We start from the raw sequence: 21,421 nt of genomic DNA on the forward strand, positions 1-21,421 counted from the left end.
AGAATAAACATATCCTTTCTCTTCTTTTTCAAAAAACATTTGGAATATACTGGTTTATTATTATTCCCAAAGTTGATTTTAAATTATTTACTAACCTCATAATTTTCTACTTCTCCATCTTCTACATCCAATTCAAAGCTGAAGGCTGGGCCTATTGCAGGTGGCACTGGAAGCATTGATCTACAAGAAAGATCATGAACATTTATTTAACACATTTAAAAGATCAACAAATAGCGTGAATGGTGGAGAGGACTTTTTGTTGCATTTGAGAAAGGTTGAAGCTCATAAAGGTCTGCATTCCAGAAAAGGTTGACCATAAATGGCCAATTAAATAAAGAGAATAATGGGTTTTGATGGGGGAAAAGCTTGGTCAAAGAACTAACCAAGGAAAGCAATCTTAAGTGGAAAAAAGAATGTGGGATGAAGTATGGTAGAAGAGAATAATAGAATAGATAGAATTATCCTTGAAGGATATTGCTAGAACAATTGATGTGAAGGGCATCAGAGTAGTAGATTGCTTTGACAAAATAATGCAAAATCATTTTAGTGGCAGTAAGTAAAATAAGAGAGGTGAAACATGGTGGCCAGAAATATCTGGTAGTCTAGGTTTTTATATCTCATGTAATTCTGACTAAATAACATTATCAAAAGCTTAATATAGCCATTTCATTTAGGTAGTCTTAATTTGTCAAGCCCTAAATAAGATTTTGGCATGAGATAAAATGTCTATCTGTATAGACATGCAATCCCAATGTTCAGGTCCTTCTAATTATTTAAGATCATACCACGGAAGGATTTTAATAACGATAAGTATTTATAGGAGACATTCTATTTCAAATTCTTTTGTCATTTTAAATTTTCTTTAGGTTAGATATTTGTATCTTATATATAATAGTGGTTGGAAAGGAAAAAAATATACCAAATAAATAAATAAGCAACCAAGCAAGCTCTACTACTATTACAGAGAGAAAAAATAAATATGAATTATCATTATCTTTGAAAACCAAGTAGTCCGCTAACTCTAAAATGATGATTTTGAGATGATGTAAGTAATTTTATTAATTCTCTAAAACAAAGAATTTTAAAAATGCTTACACATACATTGTCAAGGAAAGTTCCTTTCATTAAATTGACACAAGTTAATTTGTTTTCCATATTTTTTTTTAAAACCACTACAAGAAATATCAGATAGAAAAAATTCTATCTTCAAAGATAATTTACATTTAACTGTTTTTAAAAAAAGTTTCAGAGTAGAATGGCTTTTTCAGCAGCAAAGAATTATTGACAAAACATATCAAATTGATGGAAAACTGAAAGATACATTGGGAATTTAAGAATCCTTTAGAAAGTATTTCTTTAAATCTCAGAGACTGAGGCTACTCTTCTTCGTAAGATAAACAGGAAGAATAGAATAACCAGAAGCTGTAATACAGGTAATGCTAGTTTTAACAAAAACAAAACATCTCATTTTGTCTCTTATCTTGTTTGACACCTGCTAGTTTATATATTTCTCTGGTACACCTCTAGTCCTCAGAGAAGAATACAAATTCTTTCTGGAGAGAAACTATTCATTTTTTGTTTTTAGCCCCTTGTACATAAAAAGTACTTGAAAAATGTTTTTGAAATTGAATTATCCTTATATCTTTCTATATATTTTTTGTTTTAAACTTCTTGAAAATAAAAATATACATCTTAATTTTTCTGTTTATACAGTTTTCTGAATATTATATATTGTTTATGTATGTTTATAAATGCTTAATAACTAGGGAAAAACATTAAAATAGCTAAGACAGAACTTACAGTACATATGGTAGGAGGCTGGGATGATAAGGGGGAGGTGGTATTGGCTGCTGGGATCGGTATCTACTACGTCCTGTAAGTCTTCGAGGCATGAAAGGAGGATAAGGCTATGTGGGGGAGAAAAAAAAAAAAAAAAGCAAAATTATGTTATTTGCCTGTGTACTTGACAAATTGATCACCTTTATGCCAGATTCATTTATAAATATAAAAACTTTAAAAAGTCTTCTTGGGGAAAAAATATTTGATTTTATTGCTATAGGCAACTCCTACAGAGGAAATGCCCCCAACAGGGAAAATAATGCTAACAATTGCCTGGGGGCATTGAGATTTTAAATAACTTGCCCAGGATTACACAGCCAGCATATATCATAAATGGCACTAAAATCTAGGTTGTCCTGGGGTTGTTCTCCAAGGATGGTCTATTCATTATGCAATCAGACTTTGATTGCTATTGTTTTCTGAAAAGCTAAAGATTATCTCTCAAGCAAATTTTTCCCGATCAAATACAGTTTTTCCACTGACTTTTATCCTAGCTTTTGGAAAAACAATTTACTTAACATGTAACAAATCTGCACTTTTTGGAAAAAGAAATTTAATGAGAATAAGAGTCTTACCCTTGGGTTCAAAACACCTTCACAAATACAAGGATGAATGGACTAAAGAGATATTCAACTTTAAATGACTGCAAACTTCATACGAGGTAATGATGTATAAGGACAAAGTAATATTCTGTTATGATCAAAGGGTTTAGACTAAGAATTTCATTAAAATGCTACTATAACTAGTTCATACCTAGATGACTGTTTTCCATTCTAGGCATTACAGTTTAAAGAGGACACTGAAAAACTAGACAGCATTCAGTAAAGAATTTTAAGATCATGCCATGGGAGGATTTTAATAATAATATCAACAACTCATATATAATATCTACTAAGAGCACTGAATGCATTATCTTATCTAATCCTCAAAAGATACCTAGTTCAGAGAATTATGCTTATTTTAATAGAGGAAGAAATGAGGTTCAGAAAGAAGCGACTTCCCAGGGTCCCAAAGCTAGTATGTATCTGACGTATGGTTTGAACAAAGGATTTCCTAAAGTGGAATTAGGGATATGTTTAGCCTGGAGTTTGAAGACTTTGAAAGGCAAATATGTAGAAGAGTTTAACAAAGCAAAACCAAAACCAAACTAGGACTTATATTTTATGTGGTGATAAACTTCCTAACAATTAGAACTACCTCATAAGTGGAAAGTGATGTCTCAGGAGGAAGTGGATCCCGTACTAGAATATGCCAGGAGAAAGCAGGAGGATCTTTGTTATGTGTCAAAGGCTATTTTTATTCATGTATAGGTTGGACTCTGGAATCTCTAGTCTCTTTCATTTCTGAGAGAATGATTATGAGATTTAGAGAACATTTTCTTTAGTAAACCCTTTTAAATCACATTTTATTTAAAAAAAAAAAAAAATCACATTTCTGTTAAAATACTAATATTCAAGCTAAGTGATGAAATCCAAGAGTAAAGTGATGTTACTTTAATGTTTGAGAAGACTAGAAGAACAGTGCCACCACTAAAATAATGAATAAAGTCAGGACCAAGTGGTCTAGGAGGAAGTTCAGTTTTGGACATGCTGAGGCAGAGATACTCGTGTTGTGCATCTAGGCAAGATCTGCAGCAAGAGATTTATGATTGCAGGACTGAAATATCAGCAAGAGGCAAGACTAACATGGATATCTGAAGTTCTGGAGAGAAGGCTTAATTGTATATCTATGTTGAGGAACATGAAAAAGGATGCAATTTAAAAGTGTTTGCCTTAGCAAATATTCCCAGTTTGGTTCTGGAAATACCTATGAAATAGTGAAGGATATCACTTCTATTCTACATCCCTATTTTCCTTCTTCCCCTTTTTTGTTTTAAGAAAAGAAAAAATGTCTTTAAAACACATTATGAATCCTCCCCCTCACAACAAAGGAAAACAATTAAGCAAAGTCAATGGACATAGCATCTATATCTGACAAGATATACCACATTCTTATACCTTTCATAGAACAATTTTAGACTTGGAGGTAGAAGAGACCTTTAGAGGTCACCCAGTCCAACTCCAGGTTCATTTTTGTGAAAGTAAGAAATAGTAACTGAAAGGTATAGGAACATCTCTTGAAAAATCCTGATTTGCTAGTCATTATTAATCAGAGAAATGCAGATTAAGACAACTCTGAGATACCACTACACACCTGTCAGATTGGCTAGAATGACAGGGAAAGATAATGCAGAATGTTGGAAGGGATGTGGGAAAATTGGGACACTGATACATTGTTGGTGGAATTGTGAATACATCCAGCCATTCTGAAGAGCAATTTGGAACTATGCTCAAAAAGAATTATCAAACTGTGCTTACCCTTTGATCCAGCAGCGTTACTACTGGGCTTATATCCCAAAGAGATTTTAAAGAAGGGAAAGGGACCTGTATGTGCAAGAATGTTTGTGGCAGCCCTCTTTGTAGTAAGTAGGCAGAAACTGGAAACTGATTGGATGCCCATCAAATGGAGAATGGCTGAATAAATTGTGGTATATGAATATTATGGAATATTATTGTTTGGTAAGAAATGACCAGCAGGATGATTTCAGAAAGGCCTGGAGTGACTTACATGAACTGATGCTGAGTGAAATGAGCAGGACCAGGAGATCATTATATACTTCAACAACAATACTATATTATGATCAATTCTGATGGACGTGGCCATCTCCAGCAAGAACCAAATCAGTTCTAATAAAGCAGTAATGAACTGAACCAGCTACACCCTAGCAAAAGAACTCTGGGAATTGACTATGAACCACTACATAAAATTCCCAATCCCTCTATTTTTGTCTGCCTACATTTTTTATTTCCTTCACAGGCTAATTGTATACTGTTTCAAAGCCTGATTCTTCACCACCCCTGAATTCAGGAGGACCCGAGTTCAAATCTGGTCTCAGACACTTAACACGTCCTAACTGTGTGACCCTGGGCAAGTCACTTAACTCCAGCCTCAGGAGGGGGGGGGGGGGAATCAAAGCCTGATTCTTTTTGTATAGCAAAATAACTGTTTGGACATGTATACATATATTGTATTTAACTTATACTTTAACATATTTAACATGTATTGGTCAACCTGCTATCTGGGGGAAGGGGTGGGGAAAGGAGGGGAAAAGTTGAAACAAAAAGTTTTGCAATTGTCAATGCTGGAAAATTACTTATGCATAAATTTTTTCTAAAAATCAATCAGTTAATTAATTAATTTTAAAAAGTGGTAGAGGAAATGTGAATAGAGAAAAAAAAAAGAAAAAAAGAAAAAAAAAAAAAAAAAAAAAAAAAAAAAAAAAAAAAAAGAAAATCCTGATTTGCTGACTACAAAAGTTAAGGTATACCTGGTTAACAAGAAAGACCTGTGTACAACATTAAAGCAAAAAACAAAAAAGACCATTTTGAATTTTAATTGTAACAAATTGCTGATGAATAATTTGCTTTTGTGAAATTTCTTTTTGTCTGTTTTTAAAAATAATACTGTTGCATTCCTTTAATTTTACTGATTATTTAGTTTTAAATGCAGTTGACCACTCAATTATTTATGAGATTAAACTGCAAACAAACAAACATAATTAATGGATTTTAAAGTAGGTATTCCTAACACATTATTAATTATTCCCTCTGCATACCTATATTGTTCATTTTCAACCATCTTTAAAGATTAGAGAATATACAATAAAAAACTTTATGTACAGAATGTACAAATAAGACCAGCACAAAAATCACATAATTTAATGTTATATTCAGAAAAAATTTCTATGAAAAAAATTTTAAATTCTTTATCAAGTTATTACTATTTAAACATTTGTTAGGTAGCAGAATTTTAAAAATCATCTAGATAGAAAATTATGGCTTAAATAAGTTATGTTCAACTTTAGATTAATAATGTTAGTGTCTATGTGAAACAATTATTTCAAGAAAATATATTGCAATGAAAAATATACACAGTAATAAGAAACTTACTACTCCAAAAGACACCTCCTGGTGCAAAGGATCATGTGTTAAAAACTGGAGAGGGGCTGATGGAGGCAATGTTGGAGGATGGGCAGATGCAGGATAAGTAAAGCCTCCTACAGGAAGGTGTTCTCCCAAGAGCTCGACTTCATTTTCTATCCTTTGTAATGGCTGATTAAAACACACACACAAAAACTTTATTTCCACATTAAGACAAACTGGGATCACTTTCAGTTTATGATCTGAAACAAATCTTTGCACAACAGTTTTGCTATGTCAGATAATCATCTTCTAACACCATTCTGAAACACCAAGTGAGATTATAGAGTACATGAACACTGCTATAGACTTGTATTAACTTGAAAATAATATACACAGTAAAAAAGGTGTTAAACATTTCCAATATTCATGACTTCAAAGGATAAATTACTTTTACTACTTGAATCCTTTTTTCACACAATGGAACAAAAGAACAATATAGCATATACACATTGCTTAAAACTGCTTCTGTTTAACAGTCCTTTGATATACTTAAGATTTTCAGCCACCTAAAACATGTAAAAACACAATATAACAATTAGTGAAATATATAAATAAGACTTTTTAAACTAAGAACCAGGACAGAATGTATCTGTCACGCAAAAAGATTAACTTCTGACATTGTGATTTTATAAACACTAAAAATCAAAATAAAGCATTTTTATTGTAATTGGTCCCAATTTTCAGTCATTTCCATATCTTTTATAAGGAATTTATTGGTCTGGCTTTTGAGGCATCAAGTCTTTCTTTCCTCACTCCAACTCAAATAGCATGCTATTTTAAATAAGTCTTCATTTGAAGAAAAAAATCCATATGGTGATTTCTTTTGTCTATAATTTTCTTTTTGGCTGAGCTCTCTGTAAAATGAAATTTTACAGAGAGCTCAGCTAAAAAAAATAATAATTAAGGGTTACTTCTACTTTTATTTATCTTAGTTCTTTTTTTAAAAATGAAGATAAATTAAAAACTTGCTAGGGAGATAAGTTCTAACAGTTTAAGTCTTTAATGCTATAATGAACTACAATGAACATCCAAGGAATTGCTGCCTTGCTCCAAGTTTCCAGTACTTATCTATTATTGTGCCTACATGCAGCAGAATGGAAGAGATCATGAATGAGGACAGTTAATGGTCACAACACTATTGTTCATATGGAATATGCTGAGGCCCATTTTAGTATCTTCTGTCCCCACTATTTAGAATCCTATCTCTGCCATTTTTCCCTTGCTTCACCTAATTTCTTGGTTGCTGATTATGAACAGTTTACTTAGAAACTGCTAAGTGTCTTTCCTTCCACCTATCAATTGTGGTATTCACATTCTAATCATTTCCCTCCTGAATACATGGAATTCTCATGTTCTGAATTTATATATATCACAAAGTACTGATCACCAAGCCATAGCCCCATGCTTATCCACAATCTACCAAAGCAGCCAGCCTAACAAATCTTAATCCAGTCCCTGCCATATAGCTGCCTATGACTGGGTAAATGCCAATATAACTAATGGCTAAAATAAAGTTTTTTGACCAACTGTGGATTTATGTTATATCTGAACCTATTCCTCATGTCTTTGGAAAAAAAAGGAAGACTTGGTTTTTATACACACATAAGAGGTGAACAGGACAAGTATTATTATTATTTTTTTAAAACATAATCAAGAAGCATTTATTAAATATTTACTATATTCCAGGCACTATACTCAGTTGTACTAATGCTGGGAAGATATAGAAAAGGCAAAATTCAATTCTTGTCCTCAAAAAGCTTATGTTCTAATGGAGGAAACAACATGTATATATATAAAAATATACAAAATACATACTGAGTAGATGAAAGTTAAGTAGAACTTTGGATTGGGGCTAGTAGAAAAGGTAGCAGAAAAAGCCTCTTTTATTCAGTACCATTTGTATTATTTTGAAAGAAGACAGGGATTCTTAGAGGTGGAGATAAGAAGGAAGTACATTCTAGGTATGGGGGAACTAAATGTAAAGGCAGAGAGAAGGAATGTGATATCACAGGTAATGATAAATAGAATAAGCCAACACTGGCAAACAACAGATTATGTGAAAAGAGTTGGGAGGGAAAAGAAGAGAGAAAATACTATCATGTTCAGATATGCATTTCAGGAAAATTATTTTGACATTTGTGTGGAGGATGGATTGGAGTGGAGAGGTCTGAGGCAGGGAAATCAATTAGAAGTCTGGGAAAGAGATGAAAAAGACATGAATTAGGCTGGTGACTAAGCATGGAGAAAGAAATGACATTTAATAACAAATCATATATGTGATAAGGAAGACTGAAGAGTCAACAATGTGAGTGCCTTTGATGGTAAATAAGTTTGGAAGAGGGATGGGTTTGAAGAGTTCTTATCTGAACACAATGAATTTGAGGTACTGATAGGACATCTAGTATTCAATATCCAATATGTGCCTGGTGACCTGGGATTAAAACTCGGGACAGTGACTGGGGCTGGATAAAGAGATCTAGTAATCATCTGCATAATGATGACCCAAATCTATGAGAGCAAATGAGTTCACAAACAGAAAGAGGATAAAGAGGATAGAGAAAAGATGACTCAGAACACAGCACCTCGTGTAACATTCAGTTATTGGACATGACATAGATTTAAAAGCCAGCAAAGGAAATTAAGGGAAAAGGTAGAAGAAAAACCTAAAGAGAGCACTGACATGAAAAGCAAAAGAAGAAAGAGTATACAGGAGAGAGTGATCAAGAGAGTCAAGTTCTGAGAAATTAAGGACAAATATTAAGAAAACAGCATTTTGGTATGGCAATTTAAAAATCAATGGTAACTCTGGAGACATGCAGTTTCACTTAAGTGATGAGAGAAAGAGAATGCAGAAGCACCAAACATTTAAAAAAAAAAAAAAAGAAGAAGAAGTTTTTCCCTCCTTTTTCCCTTGAGTTGACCCAAGAAAGAAAGGAGAGATATATAATAAGACCTAGCAAAGACTTTTTAGAGATGGGGAAGACTTAAGGAGTGTTTGTTTGTAGACAGAAGAAACTGATTATTATTGAGAAGTAATGAAAGCCAGTTAACTGGATGAAAATAATAGGACCAAAGGCAAATTGAAAGAAATGAGTGTTAAAGGTGACTTTAGGACACAGGTGCTAAATGACTCAAACCTGGACCTTTATTTAGGGAAGCTGGAAATATTAAAAGAAAAAAAAAGTCAACATTCAAAAAGATTCCATATCCTCCATTTAATTTAAGGCTTACTTGTTTCTTAAAGCAAACTAATTCCTGTCCCCAAACTCTAAGAGGATTTTTATTTTAATTACTTTTACTACTGAGACAGCAAACAAAAGAATAGAAAAAAAATTATAGCACATCATTAATACATAAAGCAAGAATTCCCAATTAATTTCAGGTGAATCTGCATTAACTCATACCAAACTTCTACTTGTAGAATATCGGTTCTTTTTTTCTCTAGTACAATGAATTATCAAGTACATGCACCTTTATTCTACTAAGTGACAATGAGTAAATCTGGGTTTAAATTTTCAACAAATTTATAGGCAAAAGAATAAAAGCATATACATACCGATCGTGACTGCTGTGTTTGGAAGGGGACAAACTGGCCAGGTGGTGGCAAATGAGGAGGATGATGTGGAGAAAGGTGAGGGGGATGTAAAAGAAATGGATCACTAGATATAAGAGGTGGGAATGCAGCATATGGTACTGGTAAGTGCTGAACTGAACATGCCTGAAGCATCTGTAAGAGAAAACACATTAATTTATTTTTTGTTCCTAATAAAGGAATAAGTATGATTTATTTGAAATATTCCCCCCAACTAAACAAAATGTCTATCAGAGAAAGTGGATAAACTACCAAAATACTTTCAATAGGTAAAATTAATAAGTGTAATAAAGCAAATAAGAAAAATCCAGACCTTGTTATTAACTAAATTTCAATGTCTAAAGCTGATATGATCATTCATGCTCATAAAAACACTGGCCCTCTTAGTTTAGCATCACCTTGCTAATCACCCACTTACCAATGACTTTCCCTTCTCCCTAATTATTTCCCTCCTCACCAGCCTTTTGTCAAGTCTTTCTCATTCTACTGAATGAGGTACTCAATTCTTCAGAACTTTGGGACTGGGAAGATTAGCTTCCTGCTACCTGTTGGAGGTGGTATAGTTAGAAGGCCTTCACTTAAGGAAAAGAGAGAGAAGAAAGGACATAATAGCACCTACCCAGAAGAGATCAAATGGGGTGAAACACTTATGGAAAGGAGGAAGGGATAAGACTGGATGAATTGTACCCATAGAGAAGATGGGGAGTAGAAAAGAGCAGACAGGAACGGACACTCCAAAATAAAGGAGAGGTGAGAGAAGGGGAGGAAAGAAAAGCAAGAGTACTTGGGGTGGAGGCCTGGCCTCATCTCAGCTGTCTTCTTTTGTTCTTCTCTACAGACTCCTAAAACGTCCCACATTATTTCACTTCATTGCAGTAAGCATTTATTAAGCACTTACTAAGCATGAAATACTTTGATGTGTGCCGGAAATACAAAAATAAAACTAATAAAACAAATTGGTACGGGGATCTTACCTTCATTCTTTGGGGACAGAGAGTGGGAAGGGGCATGCAACATGTAAACAAGTAAGTAAATAAAAGACAATTTGAGAAGAAAGAACACTAGCAACTGGAGTATGGGGGAGAAGGATAGTCTTCAAGTAGGAAGTGACACAAAAACTGAATCTTAGTAAGGAAGCTAAAGATGTTAAAGAGACAAATGAGAAAGGATGATATTCCAGCAGAGGGAAAAACCTATAGAAAGGGCCTACAGTCAAGAGATGGAACAGCAAGGCAGCAGGTTTAGCCAGAATATAGAATGTTTCAAGAGGAGCAAAGTGAAATAAACTGGAAAATGTAGGTTGGAGACAGAATATTGAGAAATAAGAATTTTTTCCCCCAAGATTTTAACTGGGAGCTACCAAAATTTCTTATGCTTTAACTATTGGTATTTAGTTAGATTTGTACTTGGTAGCTGAGTCAAGGAAGGACCCACAACAACTCCAAAACTAACTATAGAACGAGGGTTAATCTCCAAAAGCAATAGAGTTGCATACCGTGAAAGTAGTTAATGGAATTATTTTTATTTTTTCTACTTCCAGTGCATGGTATACAGTAAGTGCTTCCTAAATGTTTTCCATTCTATTCCATAATATTGTCTTATCCTTACACTAAGGCATATTATTGATAAGATGTTACAAGAAGCTAGATGAATACTTACAGGAGGAGGCACACTACAGACAGGGAGGTGCTGCCCACTGAAAACCACAGAGCATCCTGGAACCTGCTGTGTGTTGCAAGCAGGGATGTGCTGGCCAGTGCAAAGTGGAATCCCATGTGGAGCAACTGTTGTTACAGTATAAGAAACCGGGACTGTGCCTTGATGGAGCTACAATAAAAAGATGAATGTAAAGTTAATGGGCACTAGTGACAGATGATAAATATTAACATTAGGCAAGTGTGAGAGTCTACTGAAAAGGGCAATGGTTTTGGTCTCAGGAGACCTGGATTCATATCCCAAATCTTAAGTGAACTTTAGTTGTGAGACCCTGGGAAGTCCCCTTCACTTCAGTTTGCACATTGAGAGAAGACCCTCTATCTTTTTATACTATCTCCTAACAACTAATACTGTACAATGTGTAATGTAAAGGTTCTATGGAGAATCTTTTAATGGATTTAAGAAAACCAATTTTCTGTTTGTAGTACATAAAATCAGGCTCTTTCTGCAAAGGAAAACATTGACTTTATCATAGATATGATAAAAGTTAACTTTGGGGATTTGGGGTAGATCTGTTAGAAAGCTGGCCGGGGCACTAAGAAGTTAAGCAATATGTCACACAATTAACATTTAAGAGGTAGGACCTGAACACGGCTTTTTTTGATTTTAAGGGACAGATAAGGGCTGAGATAGCCCAATATCCATAGGTTATATTACCTTATGGGAAAGAAGGAATGTGAATGCCTAAGAAGAATCCATAGAGACTTGAATGCCAAGCTGCATGCTATTATCGGAATCCTTTGATCAAGTTTCTATTCTAATCTCCAGGATTCAGTGAATTTCTTTAACTTGAGACACACAGATGCCTTTGAGCTAAAATAAAGTCCTAACAATTCCTTTGGGCCTTTTTTGATATTTGTAGCTGCTCAGGATACTCTGAGTCCATAATCCTTTTTTCCTTTAATAAAATGAGAATACTCATTTAAAATATTATTTTCCCCCCACAATTCAAGACACTGATTTTTGGAATTTTTGAGAACTCAAGGTATCCTGTATATGCAAATTAAATTGCTCCCCTCCTCCCTTTTTTGATTAAGAAACTTGCCTAAAGGAAGAAATCTCAATGAATGACAGTGTCTATTTAAAAGAAGCATTTCCGTACAATACCTGGTCATGTATGTCAACCATCACTGCATTCTGCTGAGGTGGGTGAGCAGCAGGATGTAACATACGTGGAGATACATTCGGAGGATGGAAGGCTCGAGGCTCCTCTATTGCTTGCTGTTGTCCGTATGAAAGATGGTGATAGTTTTCATCTTGACTAATGGAATTATGTCGAGAAAGACGATCCCTCCTTCCTCTTTGGCGCCTAACAGGAGGACTGAAACATATTACATGTGAAAGACAAGAGAGAGAAATTAATTTGGGCTGCCAACAGGATCCTGGGTACTCTCCTTTCATTACTGGTTATTATGTGAGTGTTTGGGGGAATGAATCTGTGATTTCACTAGTACAGAGAGCATCCAAAACTAAGGAAGATCCTTAAAGACCTTTTTTAGCACCTTGTGGTCTCAGAGCAGGAGCTCATTTCTTATGTCATGAACCCACTGGCAATCTAATGACACCTATGAACTTCTCAGAATAATGCTTTTTAATAAAATAGGATTATGAAGGAAAGCAACTATATTAAAATATATATGTATTTTTTAAAAACCAAGATTTTAAAAACAAAAATATATATATTTTTCAAAAACATGTCTTGGGAAAAAATGCTAGGGTGCACTGAAAGGATAAACGATGGGCTCAGGTAAACTCCTTGATATTAGGGAATTTATTTTATTCTTTATATCTGTATCCCAGCCTGGAACATTGAAAACAATAAGTACTTGTTGACTAATTATGTAATAGAAATGTTCCAGAAAAGTTCCTTGTAAATATTAAGTAGGTCCTATACCCTTAACCTGAGTTCCCAAAATTTATAATAAAAGTTCTGGCCTTTTATTTATTTATTTTTAAGCTATTCATAATAGGGCTTATAGGATAGCAGTGCTGAGAAAGGTAACATGGTAGAGTGGAGAGAATACTACATCTGGAATGAATTTGAATTGAATTTGAATTCCTACTCTGCCGATTGCCACCTTCTTGACATCTGGCAACTTATTCTGCCTCTACCACGGCTCTGGTTCCTTAGCCGGGGATTGGAAAGGCTTGGAGTCTTAAGATCAAAACAGAGTTATAATATCCTCTAGTACTATTTCAAAATTATCTCAAAAAAGGAACTATGCACAAGAGCCACAGCAATTGCATTTGCTCTAGAGGCCATGATAGGATTAATCCTAACAATGTTATCAGTCTTGGGAATGAACGGTGGAGAACTTAATCCTGAGAAGAATAACTCACCAGTCTCTTAGCAGCTACAACCCCTACCAGACCAACATGCCTTGATTTAGTCCTTACCTATAATTCTATGGCTATAAGCAAAATGCTAAACTCCGTTCCATCTGGAGAGAGGGAGGTGTAGGTATGCAGGAACAGGTTCTGCCTGTGTTGTACAACAACAGCTTTCAGAGGGAGAACTAAACTACAGGGGCTGTACTTGGCTTGAAGGAAAAAAGACTGAAGTGGACGAAAAGTGAATTCCTTACTATGGGAAGAAGTTAAGACAGCTTTAGACTCAGCCCCAGGAATACATTGTCAAAGAGAAAAGAGTCAAAAAGTGAGCAATAGAATAACTTTAAGGAGAAAAAAAGATACCCAGTACCGAAGATCACAAGAAGAAGAAACACCAATTAAAAACTCAATACCCAAGCTGATAAATCAACAGGAAAATAAAACAGAAGTGATGATGGCCATCAAGACATCTATCTAAATAACCACAAATGTATCTAAATAAATAGTGCAAGACAAAGAAAAATGAATCAACACCCATGACAGAAAGAAACCCATAGATTTCCCAAAGCTCATGAAACTGCAGCAGGATGTCCCAGAATGGTTCAAGAGAGAAACAAGAGTCTTTAAAGAAATTAAAAGATAACAAATTGCAGCAGAAATTCCCCTCCAGCAGAAATAATTAGAATGGGAAATACCTGAATCCACAGGGTTAATAATCTATTTAGCAAATAAAAGAGAACAAATGATTGCAAACACAAATATATTATTCTGGAAGAAGAGAAGCAAAAAGCAATAATGTTTAAAAACAAAACAAAACACACATGATCTTTATACAAACAAAACACATTGGTTTTGAAGACATGTATAAAGACAATTTGAAAACCTAAATCTCCAAGAAGGTCTTCTAAGGGTCTTTTGTTATTACTGAGTTGTTTTTAGTTATATTCGACTCTATATAATCCCATATGGGTTTTTCTTAACAAAGATACAAAAGTGGTTTGTCATTTCCTCTCCAGTTCATTGTGCAGCAGAGGACACTGAGGCAAAGAGACTTAAGTGACTTGCCTGGGGTTACACAGCAAGTATCTAATGCCTCTCAATTTATGAAGCTGAATCCTCCTGACTCCAGCATATGCCACCTTGCAGCCCTAAGGTCTTTTAAGAGCTCTAAGCCAGAAGCTGCTACAATGCAAAAAACAACATTAGGTTTATATATCAAGCACTTAAATATTCACTAGCAAGAGCACTGTACTATATATACATGGAATGAGAAAGTTTATATACTATGTATTTCCTGACTTCAAGGAATCAACAATATAATATTTTTTAAATATATAACATAACAAAAAAGAACAGCTATGTGATATTGAAGGAGAAATTCATTATTGACTGGGAGGCATCAGGGAAATAATCAAATTAAAGGAGATATCATCAATTGAATTGCACTTTAAAAATAGGAAGGAAATCAATATGAAAAGGGGAACAACAAAAACATTTTAAATATAGGCAATATAAGAAAATACATGGAAATATCTAATATGCATCTGGGGTGCAGAATGGTTGAGATGACATGAAACAGAATAAACATAAGCGAAATGTTAGAACTGAAAAAATAGTCTGCCATTATGTTGTAATAGCTTTAGTATAGAAGAAAGAGCCATAAAACAATTTTGAGGGCTGACATATTCAGATCCATGCATAAGAAATATTAAGAGCTGTAGTGAATTATGGTTGCTTGAAAATGAATAGAGCATGTAAAATGTGTCTATGAAGACTAAGGAGATTATTATAACAAAGTGCTAATGGGCAATTCAATTCAGCTAAGCACTTATATGTCAGGGCCTGTGGTAGGTGCTAAAGATAAAAATACCAAAAGCAAACAGTCCCAGTTCTCATTCAAGCAGTTTATATTCTACTGGTGTGAGAAGTGAGGGAGTCAACATGTACACAGATTGGTAAATTCAAAATGTATACAAAGTAAATAGAAAACTAATTGGGGATAAGGGTGAGAAAGCAAATTAAAGATTTAGTGCTATACTAATCACACAAGTGGACATATTTGATACTATTAGCTAAAAATAACAAAACATTTATAAGGAGGAATATCAAAGTCAGAAATTCCAAGGGAAAAACATTTCTTTAAAATAGGAATAAAGGGAGCTTAAGCAATAATATCATCTTTCAAAACATAAAAGTCTCTGTCTAATACAAAGACAACAGACACAGATAACAAAACAGAGTATACTGGCATTAGAAAGGTGGAAGGCATTATAGCATCAAGAAATGTCTCACTCAAAGTGGAGTCAAAGATGATTCTTGAAAGAATTTCAAGAAGTGGAAGCAAGGAAAGACTGCCTAACAAAAAGTGGACAGGAAACACCAAGGTAAGAAGATGAAAGATGGAGTGACTAATATGAAAAATATTAAGAAAGCCAGTTTGGCTAGACTGTATAGTGTCAAAAGAAAAGCAATATGAGCTAAGAGTGATAAGGAAGGTTGAGGATAGGTTGTGGAAGGCTTAAAATGCCAAACAAAACAGTTCATACTTTGATCCTTGAGGTTTTTAGGAAGTCACTGGATCTTATTGAGGCTGAGATGATATAGTTACACCCTACACTTCAGGAGAGCAGCTGGAAGGATGAATTGGAGTGAGAAGAGATTTGAGAACAATTCCTATGTCTAAGTGAAAAGTGATGATGCTCTAAATTGTGGTGGCTATGGTCCAAATAGAAATATGGGGACATTTCAGGGATACTGTGAAAGTGGAAATGACAAGATGTGGTAATTGACTTGGAAATGTGAGAAATCAAATACTGTAGTTGATTAGCTGAATGACTAGAAGAATGGCAGTTCTCTTGATATAGTTTAAGTTTGAGAGGGGTGGATTTATAGAGAAAGATAATGAATACTACCTTAGAAACAGTGAGTTTGAGATACTTATGGGATATTCAATAGGAAAAGTCCAGAATCTGCAATGCAGGAATGTCACTCAGAGGGGAAAGACTGGGAATCTCTGATAAGAGATGATTAAATCAATGGAACCTAAAGGCCACCAATGGACAAGGGAGAAGGAAAAAGATAGAGTCTGGGATACAAATAAGCTTTGAGACACAGCTTTCTCATTTATTCATTTCAAAGAATTTGAATGAATCTTGTTTTTCCATTATTTTCTCCTTTCTTTTATAATTGCTAAATAGAAATGCTGCTGATTTTTGTATTTTGCTTTAAGCTATTATTTAGTTTTTGAGAGGAGGTTTAGAGGTATGGCAAATGTGATTAAATAAATGACTTGCCCAAGATCACATAGCTAGAGTCAGGTATCTGAGACAGGATTTAAATTCTGGTTCTCCTGATTACAAAACCAGTGCTCTATCTCCACTGTGCCATCTAGCTGCCCCTCGTTTTCTTTTTCTTTTTTTTCTTTTTTTCTGATTATTTGGTGTTTTCCAAGCAAACTAGCAAGTCATTAGCAAAGAGATAATTTTGTCTACTCTTTACCTATGGTTATGCCTCTTATTTTCTTCTTTCTTTATTGATTTTACTAGTACTTTTAGAACCATGACAAATAAAATAGCAGAAGCACACAATAACAGCTTTTGGTTCTTGATAACACAGTTAAAATTATATTTAAATAGTGGAGCTTTGAAGGAGTTTTTGAGGGTTGCAACACCTTATAAAGAAAAACTGGCCTAGACTATATAACATATTCTGTTACTAAAAGAGTTCTAAACTCTATTCCAGAGTGGTTAGATCAATTCATAGCTTTATCACCAATTCCCCAAATATACCTACCTTCCCACAATTCCTCCAACAATTGTCATTTTCCTTTTATCATCTTTGCCAAATTGATATATGTGAGGAAGAACTTTAAAGTTTTTGTAATTTATATTTATTTTGATTATTAGTGATTTGGGACATTCTTTCATATAATAGTTGTTGATATATTTTTTTTTCTTTTGAGGATTACCCATTAATATTCTTTGATTATCTATCTGAAGCAGTTTTTATATATCTAGGATATTAGGACTTTATCAAGGAAATGTCCTTCAAAAATTTCTCTCAGTTACCTATTTCTCTTTTTCTTCTTATTATATTTATTTTATTTGTATAAGAACTTTTCAATTGCATATAATCAAAATTCTCCACTTGATCTCTTATGACCCTCTCTATTCCCTTTTTTTGGTTAAGAACTCTCTCTTATCCATAGTACTTCCTTTCTTTTCTATATTGCTTACGATATGACTTTGTGTATTTACATTATGAAACTATTGAGAAATTATTTTGGTATATTTATGGTATATGGTTTAAAATACTGGCCTAAACCTAATTCCTTCCAGACTACTTTCCTGTTTTCCCAGTTTGTCAAATAGTACTGATCCAAATAGATTGCACTTAGGGGTGGGAATAGATGAGAAGCATTTGTGATAAAAAACAGAGAAGGAATTTCAAAAAAGGGCATCAATGACATTTCAAAATTTAGGAGAAAACAATCAAAGCAAGATAGTTTTTGGTTAAGTTCATAATAAAAAGTAAACCAAAAATCTCTCTAAATAATAGGTCAACAAAAGATAAGCACAAAAATTCCCACACACTTAAATGAAAAGCTTTGTAAACTTACTTTACACTTTTATTAGCAACATAGTCAACTATCAAAATGGAAAGAAAACAGCTGCTCCCCTAAATTTGTAAATAGTTCACACAGTTAAGAGCCCATCACAGTGACTTCTAATTAGGTTTCTTTGATTTGGAAGAAAATTGTCCAGCATTATTTCCTAACTAAAAAATTAATCTACTAACCTCCTTCTGTTACGTGCAGGTGTGTTGCATCGTTCCCCTGAGAAGTGATGCTGATTGGGTCGAACTGAAGGAGGTTGCCTATTTGATGTCATCTCCCATGGTCGCATTGGTGGTGATGGGGCTGGTGATGCTGTATAATCAAAGACTGAATGAGAAAGCCGCTGTCTCTTGGGACTTGGGCTGTCTTCACTCTGTCAATGCAACAAGACAAATACAGTGGGTATAAAAACTCCTCAAATGAAACATTCTACATTGTATGAGAAACATGACAGATACTTCCGAAATTTATCTTAAAACAAAAAAGACAATGCCTAAAGAAAACTGTTTTTTAAACAAAGTCTCATGATGAGACTACATTCAAAAGAGGAAATATTTGGATAAATCATTTCATTTCCTAGACCACATTTGTAAAAAATAATAATAATAATAATAATAACCTTAAATCAAAAGTATAATTTCCTTTTCCTCTCTGTATTTTATGTATTATTGCAAAATTAAATCGTAAATGAGAAAAAAAAGTGATATGTAAAATTTAAATCATTCAATAAATACTAGTGACCTACAGATGCCACCACACTGAATGCAGTAAGTCTTAGATCAGGTACAAGATTTTATGACAGAAAAATAATATAAGTCAATTGGCTAATAATTTCAAAACTGAACTAGTTCCCAATTATGACAAAACTCTTAGTTAGGTTATAGATAGCATTTTCAAATGTTGACAACAACGTCTACAACATTATAAAGTGATCAATCCTCCCATATACTCCCCCTTTTAAAAGCAGGCGAGGAACTTAAGCAAATAGTATCATAAAGCTAGAGACCCCATTTGAACTCAGATTTTTCTGACTCCAAGCCCAGTGCTATCTACTGCATGCCCCAGATGTCCTAATTTCCCATTTTCATCATTTACCTCCTCACTCTTTGCCCACAACAAAACAACCTGATTTTCCCCATAGCATCATCATAATTAACATCAGCTAAAAATCATGTTTTTTTGAATTCCAGAATAACTAGTTACTAATACATTGTATTAAAAGGCATACTTAAAAGCCCACAGGACCTGAAGACAGGGAAGACAAAACCATACTTTTCAATTCCTACCACACACACATTATATGTTTGACCTTGGGCAAGTCTTTGAGTCTCAGTTTCCTTATTTGTAAAATGAGGGGGTTGAACTCAATAACCTCTAGCTTAAAATCTATGACTGTAACATATATTAAGAATAACTACAATTCAAACTATACTAAAGCACACTTTGGTTGCTAATTAGTTTTCATTATCATTAATTTTCAGAAATTTTAATTTTAAATTTTGCTCTGAATTTTAAATTTTGAGACTTAAATTTTGAGAATTTTAAATTTTAAGTCATAGAAATTGGGATAAATGTTAAATTGCTAAGTAGTTATAACTTATCACTTCAAATTATTTAGCCATGCTATTCCAAATGTCAGGTTATTTTCCTTTTGCATCAAATGACATTATTTTCTCTTCAAATATACCACAAATTATAAAATAAGCTAATTTTTTTTTGAAATCCAAGTATTCTTTTGAAATCTAATTGTATTTTCATTACCTGTCCTGAAAAATTAAGTTAAGAAATTTAAAACTCAAACCTATCAACACTTTAGAGTAATTGTATCAGGATCTAAAATGAATCTTTATCTTTTTTACTGTGTGGTCCAGCTACTTGGATCACTTACAAGGAATAATTATGTGTGGCTGGCAGGTTTTATGAATTATAGAAATAAATTCACCGGACACAAAAAGTGTACTTTTCACTCAACACTATCCATTTCCTTTTTATTTTTTAATCATTTGGGGAGGAAAAAAAAAAAAAAAAGCCCTGGAGGAGCCTTTGGAGTAAACATATTAACACACCAAACACATCTGATTGTTTTGTTGCAGTTTCAGTCATTGTGGGATTCCTTTTTAAGGGGGTTTCTTGTCAAAGATACTACAGTAGTGTTCCATTCCCTTCTTCAGATTACACTGTAGATGACGAGGATACAAGGTTGTGCCTTGATCAAGGTCACAGCTAGTCAATATCTGAGGCAGAATTTTAATTTGGAAAGTCTCATATTCCTAACTCTAGGCTTCATCCACCTAGTTGACCAGAAATCCATCTGAACTACGATCAAATTCCTAGCCAGGTTCACAAAATATTAAAGAAAGATAAAGACTGCCAACTCTACCTGTTCCCTCATTCCCAAATATCAAAACCAATTTTTTTTGGCACAAATTATAAGATATGCAATTTGTCACCCTAAAAACACATGTCAAATACTTGTAGAGTAGGTGGGATGTCCCATACAAACTCTGAGCTGGTTCATCTCCTAGTTGTCTAGTCCCCAACTTTGGAGAGGAGACTGGGTAAGAGAAGGAGATTATTATATCTACATAATCAAAACGTAAGGAAAGAGTAAATTCTTAATTTGAGTATAAATTAATCTCAAGCCAATCAGTTTGCATTTGCATTATATTTTAATTCTAATGTATGGGAGGTGAAAAAGATGAGAAAGGGCAAGGAAACATGTCAATACCTCTATTTCTATATAGGTATAAGGTCTGTAAATCACTCTGCATATCTAATTTGATCATCTTAACAAGTCTGTACACTGGGTATTGCTAATATTCTCTTTTCATAGACAAAGAAACTAAGGCTAAGAAAGATTAAAAAACTTGCCCAGTGCCACACAATTAATGTGTCAAGAAAGATTCACCCAAGTCTTCCAGGTTCCAAATACACTATTCTCTGCACTAGGCCACAAGAGAAAATAAATACATCTGGAAATCAATTTATATACAGAGACACACACATACACGGACATTGAAACATGTTCGTGCTCACACAGACATGCTCTTATATTGTTAAAAGACCATAGTTTGAATGGTTTAAGTAGTTGTGGTTGTTAAAATATGTGGAAGTTAATGTATAATACTACTGAACTTTTAGATACAAAGTTAAAGCTAAAGGAATCTAGCTTAGCATAGAAATTTATACAGAATATGTCTGAATAGCAACTCAAATTTCTAAATTAATTATCAAATTACTATTGTGACAAATATTTTCAATGAAAATGAGTAATTGTGTATTCTTTTCCTTGACTTTAATTAGGAA

The 21,421-nt window shown here is 33.8% G+C and overlaps 1 protein-coding gene across 1 annotated transcript in view; it reads right to left on the reverse strand.

Moving 5' to 3' along the window:
• The window catches only part of RNF38 (ring finger protein 38), a 194,563-nt gene that overhangs the window by 13,915 nt on the left and 159,227 nt on the right, over positions 1-21,421 (reverse strand). The window contains 7 exon segments of the mRNA XM_074281754.1: positions 96-180; positions 1,801-1,907; positions 5,829-5,990; positions 9,418-9,588; positions 11,113-11,280; positions 12,277-12,490; positions 18,298-18,488. Of these exon segments, the coding sequence (XP_074137855.1) occupies positions 96-180; positions 1,801-1,907; positions 5,829-5,990; positions 9,418-9,588; positions 11,113-11,280; positions 12,277-12,490; positions 18,298-18,488 (1,098 nt within the window).

The sequence above is a fragment of the Sminthopsis crassicaudata genome, chromosome 1 (genome assembly GCF_048593235.1).
Source record: "Sminthopsis crassicaudata isolate SCR6 chromosome 1, ASM4859323v1, whole genome shotgun sequence".
In the NCBI taxonomy this organism is placed as follows: Eukaryota; Metazoa; Chordata; class Mammalia; order Dasyuromorphia; family Dasyuridae; genus Sminthopsis; species Sminthopsis crassicaudata.